Raw genomic sequence first — 17,074 nt, forward strand, 5'->3', positions numbered from 1 at the left:
CTAAACCTTGAGATTGTGACTGAGCAACAGACATGGCATTGGGTTGAGAGGTAATAGTGTTACCTGGAATTTGTTGAACGCATGGAATACATGGACCTCGGCCTATATGATTATATTGGGAACTGGCTTGCGCACTTTGCTATACGTATATGCAAAGGAACATAGTAAGATTAAATATCGATTGAGATTAAAATCCCTACTTGGTGTTTCGAGGATGTTCTTGATGCCTTTCGTTGTCTCCTATGTTCGAACGCTGTGGCCAACATCATGGTTGAGGTTATTGATGGCTTCCTCCGAACCCCAATTTATAGTAAGCTTTATTTACTTCTCTGTGCAGTTATTTGAGCTGATACTAACGCCTAAGACGCTTGATCTACCTGACCAGCCCTGCTTTTCGCGATCAGAGATGTCCAACCATCACTGCATCTTTGCCTTGACCATGACTCCGGCCTCGATAGACTGCTCAAGTCTTAATATCGCCAGAAGGATACATCCCGTCGGTTAGCACATCCATCTCTGCAGCGAATCAAAAGTTGAATAAGCCCCATTCTCTACAAGTCCTGTGACATTCACTCAGGCTTCCTATTGCTCATGGTTCGATCAGGTTCGTCGATGATCAAAAGCGTTGAATTGGCATTAACTCTGTTGCTTAGTATGGCCACTGCCCTCTGGTAGTGATTGGTCGGCTTCATTCCGAATATGCCTTAAAAAAAACGTTCGCACGCCCGGATATACTTCCCCCGTGAACAGTGCTGGTTCCTCAGCTCTGGTTGCCCTGCAGACGGTGATATCAGTTTTGGCGCTGTTAAGACGGCACAACAGATCCATGCGGAGACTTTTTGCCAAGACGAAGTATCCCACTATCACCTACGGGCAGTGGCTGCTAACCCTGGGTGCCAAAAGCCCCACAGTCCAGGGTTAAGCGTGGGCCAGCAGCCGCGAGTCTGGCGTGTGCGTCAACACTGGCGCCGGCACTGTAAAACGCGTCTGGCTCATCATCTTTTTTTCTTTCATCGCCTCGCGGACTATATGCGCCCTGAAGATGCGTCTGCAATTTCAATGATTCTCGAAGGCCAGCAATTTTATCCAGATCTGTTTTTATTTTCAAACACCGTTCTGTCTCTGTATTCTCTTCCGTCGTACCTACAATTTGGCCGGGGATACATCGTATATAGGTAACGGTGGACGCGAATTGTTTCATTTCAAATCATCGCTTCCTAGCGTCTTGATTTCAACGCATCCGCCCGCGACTCACGACGTAAACTGCGGGCAGGTAGAGAGGGAGCAGCGATTGAGTGTGTGGCGACCACAGTACTTCAAACGATTGCCTTAGCGACTCAATAAATCCGACTCTGTGAGGTCAACTGCGAAATCATCGCTCTTTCCAGGAGTAGGGCTCTCTTCCTACGTCTTTTTTTTTTTTTGATTACCCACTTCATCCATATATTGGCTCACTTTTCCCTGATTTGATTTATTATACCTACTCTTCTTCATCCCAGCCTTCATTCATCTCACTTAGCAAACTCCTCAAACGACTTTTTCTTACCCCTCAACGCCATCGACTCGCAGCAACGTTAAACCGGGCTTGCAGGCGTCCTTCCTCAGACAATGCCTCATCGTCTCACACACGGACACTAACACTGACCCTGACCTTGTCTGTTCCTGGTTCCTGGTCCCCCACGCGTCGTCGCTCGGACAAAGCGAGCCGATCTCCTCTTTTCCGGTTTCTTACTCTGTTTGTCTTGCTCAACCAGCGGTGTGCAGCCTATCGGCGATGACAGCAAATACCCGTCATCGCGGCCTGCCTTTCCTGCATCGGAACTGGCTCAAGGCCACGAACCACTGGTCCAAGATGGGGAATAAGGCGTCGTCACAGGCGCAGAAGCGGTCGCAGTCGCAGACAGGCGACTCGGCTACTTCCAGACCGGCAACAGATGGTAGCGGCAGTCAGCAGCAGCAAAATGAGTCCCAACAAGAAGAAGAACGCGCCACCAAGCGCCGGCGCATCTCCAACGACTACGACGGGTTCCCTCTCTACGAGAACTACGCCAGTACCCAGCGCGCGCTGCGCATCGAAGTCCTGAAGATCAGCCACAAGGACGCGCCGCGCTGGAAGAACGGCATCACAGCCATGAACGGCTCCGGAATCACGGCAGCGCCCGTAGACATCCGTAACATTGCGCAGATTAAAGCCCGCTGCAAGCTAACCATCTACGGGCACCGCAACGGGGAGCAGATCGTCCTGCACGTGGACAGCCAGCTCTGCGATATCCGGGTGTTCAAGAACTCCGCGGGCGCGGCGCCCATGGTTAGGTTTGCCAATATGAGGCCATTTAGTATCCCGGAGGAGAAAATTTTCCTCGAGAGGGAGGATGATTCCGTGTTTGGGCTGGCTAAGTGTTATTCGGTTAGCGTGGAGCTCGAATCGGCGGGGGATCCGAGCTGGCCGCCGAAGGAGTTGGTTCCGCCGACGAGTGATGAGGAGACTTTCTACAATAAGGGGCTGCTGCCGCAGAGGCAGTGGGTGCTTACGGCGAATATCGCGGATATTTATGAGAGTCGGAATCGCAAGTCGGTTAGGTTGAGGATCAAGAAGCATGCACAGCAGGATATGGCGACAAATTTTTTGATGGATATGGATGTGCGGTGGTTGACGCCTATTTCGAGTCTGGCGAGGGCGAAGGAGCAGGCGAAGGATATCCAGCCTTCGATTGTGGCTATTGATCCGGATAATCCTATCCCTCTGCTGGTCAATGGCCCTGCTGCGGCGAATGCGAACGGCGTTAACGGCCAGCACGCTCCCAAACCCGAGTGCGACACCCAGCCAAACGGCACCCATAATGAGGGCACATCAGCAGAAGAACCCGCCGAAGGCGAACTCACCCCCAGCCGCTCGCGCCGCGCGCGTCAAGAAATCAACTACAACGTCAAACAGCTCTGGAACAACGCCGTCGGTCGCGAAACCCGCAACAACAGCAACAAGCGTCGCCGCGGAGGGGCCTACGGTGAGGATCACCCTCCATCCGACGACCGCTCCATCACGTACTTGCTCCCGCCAGAGCAAGTGCATACCGACAAGTTCGCCTGCCTGATCTGCGGCGCGGAGAATGAGCGGCTGAGTCAGCTCAGAGCACATTACATGTGTCATCCACAGTATGACTTCTATTTTGAGTATAAGCCCAAGATGGGGGGGTATTATGTGACTGTGAAGCCGACGGCACGGGAGGGTGAGAGGGATGGAGAGGGGTTGAGGCCGAGGGTGTATCAGCTAGGGTTGCCAGTGAAGCCGCTGGATTTGGAGAGGTATGTGGAGGGGGATGAGTCGTGGGTGACGAGTAGACTCGGGCCGGAGAATGGGAGAGAGGTAATGCTGCCGGGGAGAGGAGTAAGTTCACTGCCACTACCACAACTCGACGTCATCCTACTGACCATGATGCTAACCCCCTTAATAGGTACCCAAAAAGCCCCTCCGCCGCCCCAAACGCCGTCCTCTCCTAGTCCCCAAAACCACCCAACCCCTCTTCGACCCCCTCTCTAAAGTCCAGCTCTTACCAGGCCAACCCCTCCCCCAACACCCCATCGACGACTCCTGGCTCCTCTTAAAACATCGCGACAACCTGCAAGATTTCATCGACCTGCGTCCGGAAGAAAAAGAGTTCCTGCAGGAATGGGACGCCTTCATTTTGCGCAGACATATTTCGTCGGAGCAGTACCTGCCTAGGTATTTTCTGAGGTTTGTTCGTGAAAAAGCGGACTGGTTGGTGAGTAAACGGAGTCGGGGGGAGGAGTTTTCGAAGTTGGTGGCAACGCTGTTGGCTAGGAGGGTGTTGCCGGAGAGGGTGGTGATTGAGGCGACGCAGGTGTTGAATGATGCTAGGGGAAGGTTGAGGGAGCAAGGGGGAGTTATTGAGGGGGAGGGGGAGGGACAGAGGAAAAAAGTAACGGGTGGTTGTTGTGTGAAGTGTGGGGAGCCCGTGCCGGTGTGTGGGATGGTCGTGTGTGGGGTGAAGGTATGGTCCCTTCCTCTGTTTTATTATCTCACTGTCTTTTTTTTTTTTTTTTTGGGTGCTGACTGAAAGTTAGGAGTGCACCGCCCGCCTCTACCACGACACATGCGTCGATAACCCCGAGCAAGCCCGCCTGGAGGGGAGACATTGGAAGTGTGCCGACTGCCGTATCAAGTGCCAACAACAACAACAACAGCAGCAGCAACAGGAACTGCAACAAGCACAGCAGCTACAGCAGCGCTCGTAGGACGGGCAGCAGCTGCAGCAGTCGTTGTTGCAGCTGCATGAACAGCGTCACAAAGAAGAGATGCCGCGGAAGAGTACACTCAGGAAGAGGACGCTTTTTGCGGGGGAGAAGAAAACTGTTAGTTGGGATCGGAGTGTTAGGGGAGCGGGGAAGTAAAGTAGTGCGGGTGAGCTGCTCGGGTAGAGAGTGAGGTGTTTAGGAGGTTTCTGGGTTCGGATGGTCATAATACTAAGCAGATGAAGTAATCTGGAGTGAGTTTTGGGTTAGGCTCAAAAGGGAGTAGAGGACGGAAGAGTTACTCTTCGGTAATGCACATTTATGGTTACACGGACCTACACATACTTAACTTGGCTGTATCTATTTCCCTTTTAGCTGTACATTTTTCTGGCATGGTAGAGGCGGACTGGTCATCTCAAGAAATTCAGTAATAAAGTTTTTTTTTTAAAAAAACCATGGTTAGCTCAAGGTTTAGTGTCTGCTTATTGAGGTTGAGTGATTTTCTCCATGACACTGGCCATCATTTTTACCTTGGGTTCAAGAGATGAGCCTAGAGACTCAATTCTGGGATGATCGGATGATGAAAGGATTGCTGAAGATCAGCCGATGTGGTTAAAGACCCCGCGAGATATCAACACCCCAAGAACGGACTTATTATTTTCAACAACCTTGTAATTCCAGCGGTCTCGCAGCAATGCCATATTCATGATTCGGACGGATGCATACACGCACTCATTAACCTAAAAGCCAAACCTGCCATTATAAAGCCCAGTCTGGTGATGGTCGCAGTGTAACTCGCAGCAAGGAAGCAAACTACCATGAACCCTGCCCTAGCTCAATAAATGATCCCCATGCCCAACCCAGCCCAAATCCATGACATGACATACCTACCCAAACGCCTCATCCAGCCCAGCTTAATCCCTAAAAAAAAAAAAAAAAAAAAAAACCATACGAACACCAATACCATTTCACGCACCACTCAACCCAGCCTCCCTCCACCCCTCGAAACTCTCCTGGCCCAAATGTCCCCCACCGCTCCCCGACCCTTCAGGCATCTCCCCAAACCCCTCATCCTCCTCCCTCAACCGCCTCTCACACTCCGCCCTCCCCTCCCGCCCCCAATACCCCGCCTTCTCTTTTCCCTTCACACATCCCTCGGTAATCAACACATACGGCATCGGCGCATCAAACATGGGCTCGGCCAACACCCTTTCCATCTCCATCTTGAGTCCCCTGGCTCCTGTCTCATTCTTCATCGCATTCTCCGCGATTGCCCACAGTGCGCGGCGCGTGAAGTACAGCCGGGAGGGGTACGTTTCGAAAAGCGCGGTGTACTGGGCTACCAAAGAATTACGCGGTTCGGTGAGGATGCGGTAGAGTTCATGGAGGGTCAAAGGGGACAAGGCACATATGTTGTGCAAGCGGCCGATGAGTTCAGGAATGAAACCGTAGGCTTGGAGGTCTTGCGGGGTGGTCAGGTCAAGAGGCGTGAAGTTGGCAGATTGTGGGGACGAGGGCTGGAAGGGGAGGTGGGCGTAGAGTTCAGGAGGTAAGAGGGATTGTGTGCCGGAGAGGGACATGTTGTTGGCGTAGGAGGGGCGTATGTCGGAGGTGAAGCCGATGGAAGGTTTCGCGACACGGCGCAGGACGCATTTGTCGAGGCCGACGAAGGCCCCGCAGAAGACGAAGAGGATGTTGGTTGTATCGACGATATATTGTTCGACTTTGCCTGTGGGAGGGGGGGAAGACTGGGGGGTTGACGAGTGGGAGGTATAGCCCGGGCCGGAGCCGCCAGAGCCGCCGGAGGGTTGGGTGGGGGGGGCGTTGCGTGAAGATCGGTGGTCTTTGACGTTGATGGTGACTTTTGTGCCTTCGACTAGCTTGAGGAGGGCTTGTTGGACGCCCTCGCCGCCGACATCGCGGCCGTTGACGGTTTCTTTCTTCGCGATCTTGTCGAACTCGTCGAGGACGACGATGCCGTGCTCGGCGGCCTTGACATCATAGTTGGCTTCGATCAGTAGGCGCTCGATGCAGGACTCGACGTCCTGGCCGATGTAGCCGGCTTGCGTGAAGGAGTTGCAGTCGCTGATGGTGAAGGGTACGTTGAGCTTCTTGCTGAGGGTCCTGGGGAATCATAGGTTAGCGCTGCGACCTCTAATTTGGAGGGTGTGACACTCACTCAAGGATGTAAGTCTTCCCCACGCCAGTCGGACCAATCAAAAGTAGATTGCTCTTGTCAATCTTGACGTGTTCTGTAGGGGAGAAGTCCTCCGGCGCAGCATAGTAATCATTCGCCAGGGGCTCGAAGAGACCCTCTCCCATAGCCGAATGGGCAGATGAAGACCCCCTCAAAGAAGCCGATGATGACGTCTCATGCATCCCAATAAACTCCTCATCCGCGGCCATCGCAAAATTAGCCCTCTCAAACGCCTCCCTATCCTCTGCATACTTCTGCCTAGCCGCCTTCTCTCTCAATCTTTGCTCCTGCATCTCCAATGTCTGCCTTCGCCGCAAGTTCTGGTAATGATTAAAAATCACCGAGCATATCGTCTTCTTAGCCCTCTCTTGCCCAACGACATAGTCATCCACTCGTCTCTTTAGGTCGCGCGGGTAGAATTGCGGGACGCCGAACTGATTCTTCGAAAAGATGGGGCCGCGGCCCGTTTCCTGGCTCGGGTCGTAGCTGGTTGTGTAGCCCGAGCTGAAGTACTGCGAGCGTCGTGGAGCTGAGAGCAGGGCACGCGTCGTCGCGAAAGAGGAGCGCTGTTGACCAATTTGGGGGAGGCGAGTGAGCCGCAACGTCGCGGCGTACCGCAGGACGGAGCGCGGCCGAACTAGGACCGACATGTTGGCGACAGAGATATGATCATGGGCGGGCAGCGGTCGGCTGCGTCGGCTGGAAGCTCTTATCGGTGTGTCGGTGAAAAGATGAAAGAAAAGTAAACAATCAAAAAGAGACTCGAAATATTCCCAGATGAGTGCTCTACTATCTAAAGATAAGCAAACTCCTCTCGTTGCAAGCCGTGATCGCTCAGGTCCGGGGAAACTTCCGATAGCCCGTCACGAGCACATGTGTCGGGACGCGGCAACGATGGAATGAAGTGTGAGATAGCAGAGATGACGGCAGCGCCCTCGATGCGGTGGCGTTATCGCAGGGGGAGCTCCAGCGCCAATGTGGGGATGCCACACTGCCAACCCGAACCCCCAGATCTAGACCCCGGCCGGAGGTCTCGCCAAGGGCAGCGGAGGATCCACCGCAACTGCAGCTGCAACGCTGCCCTGCGAGCCTTCCCGATGCACCGGGCTCCGGTGCCGCACTTGCTTTTGACATCTGCTGTTGCGGTTGGGCTCAGTGGCAGCCTACTCGGCTGCTGGGGCTGAGATTGGGCAATTTCTGGCGTTTGGAAAGCCCCGCTGCAAGCTACAAGTGGAGCCTGAGCTACATCCTGATACTCACCTAGCTATTGAGATAAACCTCTATCTTGTCACCTAGTTTGAAGAGCCGTCGTACCAGATTAAAACTTCACCGTAACCTATTCCTATACTAACACTACCATCCTATCTCAGCGAGCCATTGACACTTCCGGTCTGGAGGAGTTGAACAATTTCTTCCCAGCGTGAAATGATGTTACCAGGCAGTCGCAGCTCTTAAATTCGGGCCCTCTTCAGATGCCAGACCCACCGCCATTGGCATATGCCCCCAGAACCGTAGTTTACAATGTGCTCTTTCTGTCCCAGCTTTCACTAAATGCCCGCCACAGCCTGCAAAAACAGGCTGTGGCCAAGTGGTAAAGCCGATTAATACCATTTGGTCCCTGACACAATCGAACCAGTCCTCATGCGCTGGCCATGCATGTTTGAGGAAGACGTCCTGGTTCGATTCGGTCCAGGAGCAGCAAAACCTCGGTCAAGGTTCTAGGGCTATGTCAGAAGCTGGACCGCCGATGCACTGATAGATCACTACTGAGTCAGTCCGTTGGCCCAAGTAAGCGCTCCTGAAGAACCAGAGTTTTCATAGCCGATGAATCTCCTCTCACCGACGAAGGGAGGAGGTGAACTTTTTGTCAGGTGGCTCGATAGATCCAATTTTTGCCCTCTCTGGTTACCTAGGTGTCCTTCTCGTCATCATGTGTGTCTCTTGGTTTCCTCTCTCGCATAAGAGAAGATAGCTGATCAGAGCTCAAACCCAGAAATGGCAAAGGCTATGTTGCGCAGCCTGCGCCGTTTTTATTATTTATTGTTTGAGACTTTGAGGTGTTGACTTCTGCCAACCTGAGCCAACTAGTCCAGTTTGACTTCCAATAGGCTTTGCGAGAAAAATCTTCGATATCCATCATACCCCAGGTTGAACCGAAATATGCAAATCCTCTACCCTGAAACGGCCGATTCAACTGAACTTTCTCACAGTGGGTTATAAGGCTGAGCTTTCGTTAATAAGAGAAGAAGTAGCATCACCTCATCCTGGAGATTATTCTTTGATTGGTGCTACAGCTTGCTGCTTCGACAACGCGATACCTGGAAAAGCCAACACACTCGAGTGTTGACGAAGAGGTAGCCAAAATACCATGGAAGGCAACACAGAAGACAGAACTCGCCGCTGACGCTGTCCAGGCTTTTCACCCTTGATCCAGATTGTGTTTGTCCTTGTTATCCCTGACCTGTTCTCCCAATCGGCGAGAACAGGATTCTCAGAGTCATTCATCATTTATAACAACAACTTCCTTCTTTACAGCTTCAACTTGCGGTTAATCCAGCCCACATTGAAGGCAAGATGGGCAGCCCCTGGGACGGCCTAGCGAAAGACATGGTCTTCCCTGGCAACTGGCAAATCTCTCCCCGTTCCAATTACTGCCCCAGCCCCGGCGCCATCTTGTTCTCCTTCCTCATCACCAACCTCGTTGTGACCTCCGTGGGCCTCTTCCTCGCTTTGCTGCCCCATAACCCACAAGCTCACCTGCGGCCGCTTCGCCAAGCTCGGCAAAACGCTGTCCGCTGCAACGGGAATTGCCTGCTGTCCATGCAGATCCTGGCAAACGTGGTATACGGCGCGATTATCTGGTCCACGGAAGGGTAAGAGCATATACAGATCCACGATGCGATGATGCTGTATTCGTTCGTCCGAGGTTTGCGCTGATCGAAACCATCACTGTAGCGTGCTTTGTGGTATTCAAGAATGAATATCCGTGGATACACGCCATGATGATTCGATGGGGGCGAGCTGATGCATATGACGCAGTGGAGGGGCTTAGAAGTAGATCACGCGTTCAAAAGTCGGGGGGAGAATTGGGCGAGGATGTTTCAAGGGCCGCGCCGGCTTATATCGTCAGTCGGTTGGCTTGAGGGGTGTTGCTTAAGAGGCTGGATAAGTGAGTTGCTCCTATCTACGATGGCGATCTGGTGTTTGAAGGTTGCTGATATATGCTTATTTGTTTATGGCCCTTCTGGCAGGTGTTCCCCGAAACTTGGGGCCTAATTTGCTGTCTGGATCATCTTTCCTCTGTTAGGTACGCATGTTCAGTAACTTTGTGATAGTTATATGTTCACAGGTAGTTAATTTAGTCTGTAGGGATCCTTGGAGGCATCGGTATCTGCTAACTGGAAAATGAATATGTAATTAAGAAATGGTTGAGCTTATTGACCTATGGGATATCGACGTGATCCCTGTGCTATTAGGCTTGAAAGAACTCTGGGAGCGCTCTTATATTGACAAATATCAAGCCTTTTCTTTTTTGTCTTCTTTTTTCTTTTTTGCGATGGCCTATCATTCGTGTACCAATTTTGGCGATAGGCAATCCGTATCTCCAGGACAACCCGGATGTTCTCCTTTCAACAAATCAGCGCAATAGTTTGACTGCATCTTGTATCGTGTATGCCCACAAAATGTAAGGTCAATAACACATAAATTGGCGGTTACTATGCTTTCTTCGAGATACTGCAGAACTTGGTTATCAACCAATGCGGTAAACTTTGATGGCTTATATACAGCAAAGCTTCTGGACTGGCTTTTGCTCAGTCCCCCTTGGGTTAAATCAGTGCAACAACACCTTATCTTAGAGTCAGGGGTCTTAGACTTGACCGCTAAAGCTTGCAATTGAGTTAAACCGCGACGATCTGGGGGCGCTGTTGATGTTTGGGTCCAACAAAACAAACCCACCTCTCGAATGTTCAACGTACCTCATCAAGGTTCCCAAAGCTGAGACATGCGCCAGGCACTTTTGGTTGAGCTCAACCCAAGTTCTGGCAGCCGCCGTGGACCACTCCTGTCAACCCGTTGCGGGAGCAGGGCCGCAGCTGGCGCAGCGGAGCAGTGGGGCCACTCAGGACCCATGCAGCCCCGCCCAGCACAGGCGAACGCCCCCTCCAGCCCCTCGCGAACCTGAGATTGCTGCCCCACCATCGCCACTCCGGGCCGCTCAAAGTGAGTCGAAGGTCTGTTGATGTCCCCGAAGTGTGTCCGATGCCTGTCTAGTCCAGTCATATCCCCTCGTTCCTGGGCCGTGATAAGCATGTTGGGGCAAATGTCTAAGAATTGAGGAAAAGAAAGCCAAACGCACGCGCGCCCAACCCAATAGCAGGACCGTCGGGCGCTCCATGCGGCACAGGAGGCAAATTTGTCGCATGTCGCATCCATCCTGGCAGACATGCACAACAGACGGCAGGGCAGCCCGAATGAAATGGAATGAGAGGGGATTCTGCGACGCAATGCGATGGAATGATACGAGCTGCTTGCTTTCACGGCGGCGATTGATGCCCGATCGATCTACCATCCATGCACGGAGTTCTCCATCTTCTTGGTTGGAGCTGGGCCCATGATGATGTAATCTATCTAGATTCCATCCATTTACATATTGTGATAACCACGCCTGTCCACGATTCCAGACGTCTAGACCCCAGAGCTCCTCCTATCCTTCTGTCCTGTTAGTGAACCTGGTCAGCTCTGCTCGTTGGAACCCCAGCTCTGCTTTTCCTACTCTAGAGGCAAAGCTCTGCTCTGCTCTCTTCCCACCAGTGACACAGCGAAGTTTGGTGCTTGGTTAAGCAGGTGCCCCGCTTCTTGTCCGGCCGTTAATCACATTCCTGCTCAGCTGTTGATTTTGAGCTGGGTGGTTTCTTGTGCTCTTCATTTTCAGGGCGGTCCTTCCACTTCCTCCTTTAAGCGACGGCTCATCGCAGCCGAGACACCAGCTTGGATAGTGCGTCTTTCGTTGAAGAACACTAGACCGGAGCCATGGACTACAGTCAGCTCATCAAGGACGCCCCCAATGACGGGACTGGTAAGTTGCATAGGACAGGACAATTAATTGATATGTGCAGATACTGACATACCCCAGGCGTGCTGAAGCTCGACCCATACCTGACACCCTTCAAGGAGGCCATCAAGCGGCGCTATGCCAAAGCCCAGGAATGGATCAAGAAGCTAGATGAGACGGAGGGTGGTTTGGACAAGTTCAGCAAGGTATGCTGATGCCTCGATGCTCCAGTGTGAAGGAAACATGCTAACATGCTGCTCCAGGGCACCGAACGCTTCGGTCTGGTCGTTCAGCCAGACAATAGCATCATTTACCGAGAATGGGCACCTAACGCCGTCCAGGCGGCGCTCATCGGTGATTTCAGTACGTCTCTGGTCATACTCAAAGCTTGAGAAACACCTCCCCTCACTCCCCCCCCCCCTCCCCCCTCCTCTCTCCCCCAACCAAGCCAAGGCAAGCTAACCCCTTTCCCTCCAGACCACTGGGACCGCAAAGCGCACCCCATGAAGAAAAACGAGTTCGGCGTCTTCGAAATCACCATCCCGCCCACCGCCGACGGCCAGCCCGCCATCCCGCACAACTCCAAAGTCAAGGTAAGCTTCTTCGGCTCGGAACTTCCGCAATCCAGCGCAACCTCCTCCGAGCTAACCGGCCAGATCACCCTTGAGCTGCCCACCGCCGAGTGGGTCGACCGCCTGCCAGCCTGGATCAAGTACACGACGCAAGATCTATCCGTTTCGCCCGCCTACGAGTCCCGTTTCTGGAACCCGCCACCCAGCGAGCGCTATGTCCCCCGCCATCCGCGCCCCAAGCGCCCGCAGAGCCTACGTATCTACGAGGCGCACGTGGGCATTTCCTCGCCCGAACTGAGGGTCACCACATACAAGGAGTTTACGAAGAACATGCTGCCGCGGATTAAGGGGCTCGGGTACAATGCGATCCAGTTGATGGCGATCATGGAGCATGCTTACTATGCTAGTTTTGGGTATCAGGTCAACAGTTTCTTTGCGGCGAGCAGCAGGTATGGTACGCCGGAGGATCTGAAGGAGCTGATTGATACCGCGCATGGGATGGGGTTGCAAGTGCTGTTGGATGTGGTGCATAGCCATGCCAGCAAGAACGTGCTGGATGGGTTAAATATGTTTGATGGGACGGATCATCAGTACTTCCACGAGGGTGGCAGGGGCAGGCATGATTTATGGGATAGTAGGTTGTTTAACTATGGGCACCATGAGGTGCTCCGGTTCTTGTTGAGCAACCTGCGGTTTTGGATGGATGAGTATGGGTTTGACGGATTTAGGTTTGATGGTGTCACGAGCATGCTTTATCACCATCATGGCATTGGGACGTAAGTGCTCTCTTTTTCTTTATTCATAAGACTCTTTTACTGACAACTGAGCTCAGGGGCTTCTCGGGAGGCTACCACGAGTACTTTGGTGCCGAGGTAGACGAGGAGGCGGTCGTCTACCTGATGCTGGCCAACGAGATGCTGCACAAGCTGTACCCCGAGGTCATCACCATCGCCGAAGACGTCTCGGGCATGCCAACGCTGTGCGTGCCCTTCGCCCTGGGCGGCGTTGGCTTCGACTACCGCCTCGGCATGGCCATTCCGGACATGTGGATCAAGATCCTCAAGGAGAAGAAGGACGAGGACTGGGACATGGGTAACATTTGCTGGACCCTGACGAACCGTCGCTGGGGAGAGAAGACCATTGCCTATGCCGAGAGCCACGATCAAGCGTAAGTTTCATGAATCCCTAGACGATGACCAAAGCTAACCTTCGCAGGCTTGTCGGCGACAAGACGCTCATGATGCACCTCTGCGACGCGGAGCTCTACGCCAACATGTCGGTGCTCATGCCACTGACGCCCGTCATCGACCGCGGCATGGCCTTGCACAAGATGATCCGGTTGATCACGCACGCGCTCGGCGGCGAGGGCTGGCTCAACTTCGAGGGCAACGAGTTCGGCCACCCGGAGTGGCTCGACTTCCCGCGCGAGGGCAACCAGAATTCATTTTGGTACGCCCGGCGCCAGCTTAACCTGACCGAGGACCCGCTGTTGCGCTACCAGTTCCTCAACAACTTCGATCGCTCGCTCAATCTATGCGAGGAGAAGTACCGCTGGCTGCAGGCGCCGCAAGCGTACATCTCGCTCAAGCACGAGGGTGACAAGGTGATCGTGTTCGAGAGGGCTGGCCTGGTGTTCGTGTTCAACTTCCACCCGACCAAGAGCTTTACTGATTATAGAATTGGCATTGACGTCGCTGGCACCTATCGCATTGTGCTGGACACGGACACCAAGGAGCATGGCGGCCACGCCCGGCTGGACCACGGCACTCGCTTCTTTACGGAGCCCATCGAGTGGAATGGGCGCAAGAACTGCACGCATGTGTACATTCCGTGCAGGACGGCATTTGTGAGTTTCCTAAGCATTCCCTTGGGAGATTTGATTCGAGTCTGTATGCTGACTATCCCAGGTACTGGCGCTCGAGGAGACACTGGACGAGAGCCAGAAGTGATATCGCGGGGTAATGCGGGGCTCGGAATTGTAAGGACAGGTGGACTGTATCACCATCGACGTGGGTAAAATACAGACGGACGTAATAGGCGGTATCATAGAGCCTTTTTTTGGCCCCAAAAAATCGGGTTTCTTTTTGTTTTGGGTAGGCTAGAGTCATTTCAACAAGACAACAATGCAAATGCGTTCAGAGTGTTGAGATTTGAGAGTGAAAAAAAAAACGCCAAGCTCACCCTGGCAGCTTCGTCCCGGGACCTTCCGGTGGGCCGTCGCGAAGTAACTGGAGTCCAGCTGTGCAAAAATCAATTGCCTCGCAGCCTGGGGCTAATTGCAGCTAAAAAGTGTGAAATACGCGATATCGCACATTAACAATCATGTTTCCAGAATTCCATTGTAATACCGAGGCTCCCCGTGCAGCAATTGGGCAAACGCTGGGCAGGCACAGGAAAAACGGAAGCCGCAGACCAGCCCAGCTCCTGCTCTGTATCCAGTCCCGCACGGAAAGGCTGGCACAAGCAGCCCCACCTTTTGCTGGAAACGGGCAGTCTCACGTGACTTAGAGGAGTGGAGCTGCGCAGCTTCTAGCCGAAAGCTCGTCGAGAGATTTTCGAACCCGTTTTCTTCCCTCCCCCCCGAAGCCCATCTTTCCCTCACTGCACATCCACCGTCCCTCAAAGTCCGCCCTTAATCATCGTCACGATGTTCAAGAGGTGAGTGCACCGCTTTACATGTCCAGGAACTTTTCGCAGGACCTGATGATATTTTCGATGAGGTCAATTGGATTCAATTGAGGCTGACGAAAGCTTTTTTTCAAATGTCGACAGCGGCATTTCCGCCTTCGCCCGGACAGCCCGTCCCTCGTTCGCGGCGGCCACCCGTCGCGCCGTTCGCCCGGCTCCCCTTCTGAACCTCAGGGCGCCTTTGCTCAGCAGGTTCGCCAGCACCCAGCAGAACAAGGGCGTGGGCGAGGGCAAGATTCACCAGGTCATTGGTAAGTTTTTTTTTGCTGTGTTTCGTGGGATTGACGGCGATGCCCCTCACTTTGTTGAAGTTGGGCATTGCCGTCGGCCTGTCGGCAAAACTTTTCTCGGGGGCCTTGGCTGACCTTTATGTCTCATCACAGGTGCCGTCGTCGATGGTTAGTGATAGCTACACATTCTTTCGCTCTCTGTCGCCCGCGAGGCCAAAAGAGGAGAAATTATTATCAGCGGGGCATCCAGAACTGATTCCGTGCAACAGTCAAGTTCGACACCGACAAGCTCCCCCCCATTCTCAATGCCCTTGAGACCACCAACAATGGCCAGAAGCTCGTGCTCGAGGTCGCCGTATGTGCCTTTCAGTCTCCGAGGTTTAGGCTCGCAGCCCCGCAGATGCTAATTGGCCGCAGCAACATCTCGGCGAGAACGTCGTGAGGTGCATTGCCATGGACGGTACTGAGGGTCTGGTTCGTGGTGCCAAGGCCGTCGACAGTATGTTTCACAGCCTATTCTCTTTCAAAATGCAGAGGCTAACAGTTAACAGCTGGTGCTCCCATTACCATCCCGTGAGTTTTGACTTCCTCTCATGATCTGTTTTTGGACCCCCCCAACTAATTCCTGCAGCGTCGGCCCTGCCACCCTTGGCCGTATCATGAACGTCACCGGTGACCCGATTGACGAGCGTGGCCCCATCGTCACTGACAAGTACGCTCCTATTCACGCCGATCCTCCGGAGTTCGTTGAGCAGTCGACCGAGGCCGAGATTCTGGTCACTGGTATCAAGGTCGTCGACCTGCTGGCTCCCTATGCTCGTGGTGGCAAGATTGGTCTTTTCGGTGGTGCCGGTGTCGGCAAGACTGTCTTCATCCAGGAGCTCATCAACAACATCGCCAAGGCCCACGGTGGTTACTCCGTCTTCACTGGTGTCGGCGAGCGCACCCGTGAGGGTAACGATCTGTACCACGAAATGCAGCAGACCTCCGTCATTCAGCTGGATGGCGAGTCCAAGGTCGCGCTGGTCTTCGGCCAGATGAACGAGCCCCCGGGTGCCCGTGCCCGTGTCGCCCTTACCGGTCTGACCATTGCTGAGTACTTCCGTGACCACGAGGGCCAGGATGGTAAGTTTTCCAGTATTTAAAAAATGCGCGAATTATTGCTAACAGCGTCTCTAGTGCTGCTCTTCATCGACAACATCTTCCGCTTCACTCAGGCCGGTTCTGAGGTGTCTGCCCTGCTGGGTCGTATCCCCTCTGCCGTCGGTTACCAACCCACTCTCGCCGTCGACATGGGTGCCATGCAGGAGCGTATCACCACCACCAAGAAGGGCTCTATTACCTCCGTCCAGGCCGTCTACGTGCCCGCTGACGATCTGACGGATCCTGCCCCTGCCACCACCTTCGCCCACTTGGATGCCACCACTGTCTTGTCTCGTGGTATCTCTGAGCTGGGTATCTACCCCGCCGTCGACCCTCTTGACTCCAAGTCCCGTATGCTCGACCCCCGTATCGTCGGCCAGGAGCACTACGAGGTTGCCACCCGCGTCCAGCAGATCCTCCAGGAGTACAAGTCGCTGCAGGATATCATTGCCATTCTGGGTATGGACGAGCTGTCGGAGGCCGACAAGCTCACCGTCGAGCGTGCCCGTAAGATCCAGCGTTTCCTGAGCCAGCCCTTCACTGTTGCTCAGGTCTTCACTGGTATCGAGGGCAAGCTCGTCGACCTCAAGGACACCATCGCCTCGTTCAAGGCCATCCTCAACGGCGAGGGTGACGACCTCCCCGAGGCCGCCTTCTACATGGTTGGCGACTTCCAGTCGGCGAAGGAGAAGGGTGCTAAGATCCTGGCTGAGCTCGAGAAGAGCCAGGCTTAATTGGGGGGTATGTGAGCGGTGATATGCACGTGTAAAATGGGAAGGAAGGAATCGGCTCGGCGACCTGTGTATAGAAGCGAAAGAGAAACTGGTTTCCGGGGAGTTTCCCTCTGACACACTATCCTATCTGTCTTCTAGCTCAGCCCAGTTTCTTTTGTGAGCTGTGTACCAATCTATGAGTTTACCCATGTGTGCGTGTGTGTGTG

At 53.6% G+C, this 17,074-nt stretch overlaps 4 protein-coding genes across 4 annotated transcripts; 3 read left to right on the forward strand and 1 right to left on the reverse strand.

The window, feature by feature from the left end:
- Window positions 1-1,774: 1,774 nt before the first annotated feature.
- CTHT_0006210 (zinc finger domain-containing protein) lies at window positions 1,775-4,254 on the forward strand (the record flags this gene model as incomplete). Its single annotated transcript, XM_006691091.1, has 3 exons — window positions 1,775-3,385; window positions 3,453-3,938; window positions 4,084-4,254. 3 exons carry the CDS (start codon window positions 1,775-1,777, stop codon window positions 4,252-4,254), a joined length of 2,268 nt encoding a protein of 755 aa, XP_006691154.1.
- A 965-nt stretch (window positions 4,255-5,219) lies between these two features.
- Window positions 5,220-7,098, reverse strand: CTHT_0006220 (uncharacterized protein; the record flags this gene model as incomplete). Its single annotated transcript, XM_006691092.1, has 2 exons — window positions 5,220-6,375; window positions 6,431-7,098. The coding sequence occupies 2 exons, from the start codon at window positions 7,096-7,098 to the stop codon at window positions 5,220-5,222; spliced, it is 1,824 nt and encodes a 607-aa protein (XP_006691155.1).
- A 4,381-nt stretch (window positions 7,099-11,479) lies between these two features.
- Window positions 11,480-14,022, forward strand: CTHT_0006230 (1,4-alpha-glucan-branching enzyme-like protein; the record flags this gene model as incomplete). The annotated part of the gene is made up of 7 exons (XM_006691093.1): window positions 11,480-11,525; window positions 11,583-11,707; window positions 11,765-11,864; window positions 11,979-12,849; window positions 12,906-13,241; window positions 13,289-13,919; window positions 13,981-14,022. 7 exons carry the CDS (start codon window positions 11,480-11,482, stop codon window positions 14,020-14,022), a joined length of 2,151 nt encoding a protein of 716 aa, XP_006691156.1.
- Window positions 14,023-14,720: 698 nt separating this feature from the next.
- Window positions 14,721-16,868, forward strand: CTHT_0006240 (uncharacterized protein; the record flags this gene model as incomplete). Its single annotated transcript, XM_006691094.1, has 8 exons — window positions 14,721-14,731; window positions 14,846-15,012; window positions 15,145-15,159; window positions 15,261-15,346; window positions 15,409-15,490; window positions 15,543-15,564; window positions 15,623-16,116; window positions 16,171-16,868. 8 exons carry the CDS (start codon window positions 14,721-14,723, stop codon window positions 16,866-16,868), a joined length of 1,575 nt encoding a protein of 524 aa, XP_006691157.1.
- Between the last annotated feature and the right edge of the window lie 206 nt (window positions 16,869-17,074).

The sequence above is a fragment of the Thermochaetoides thermophila genome (assembly GCF_000221225.1).
Source record: "Thermochaetoides thermophila DSM 1495 unplaced genomic scaffold scf7180000011806, whole genome shotgun sequence".
NCBI lineage: Eukaryota > Fungi > Ascomycota > Sordariomycetes > Sordariales > Chaetomiaceae > Thermochaetoides > Thermochaetoides thermophila.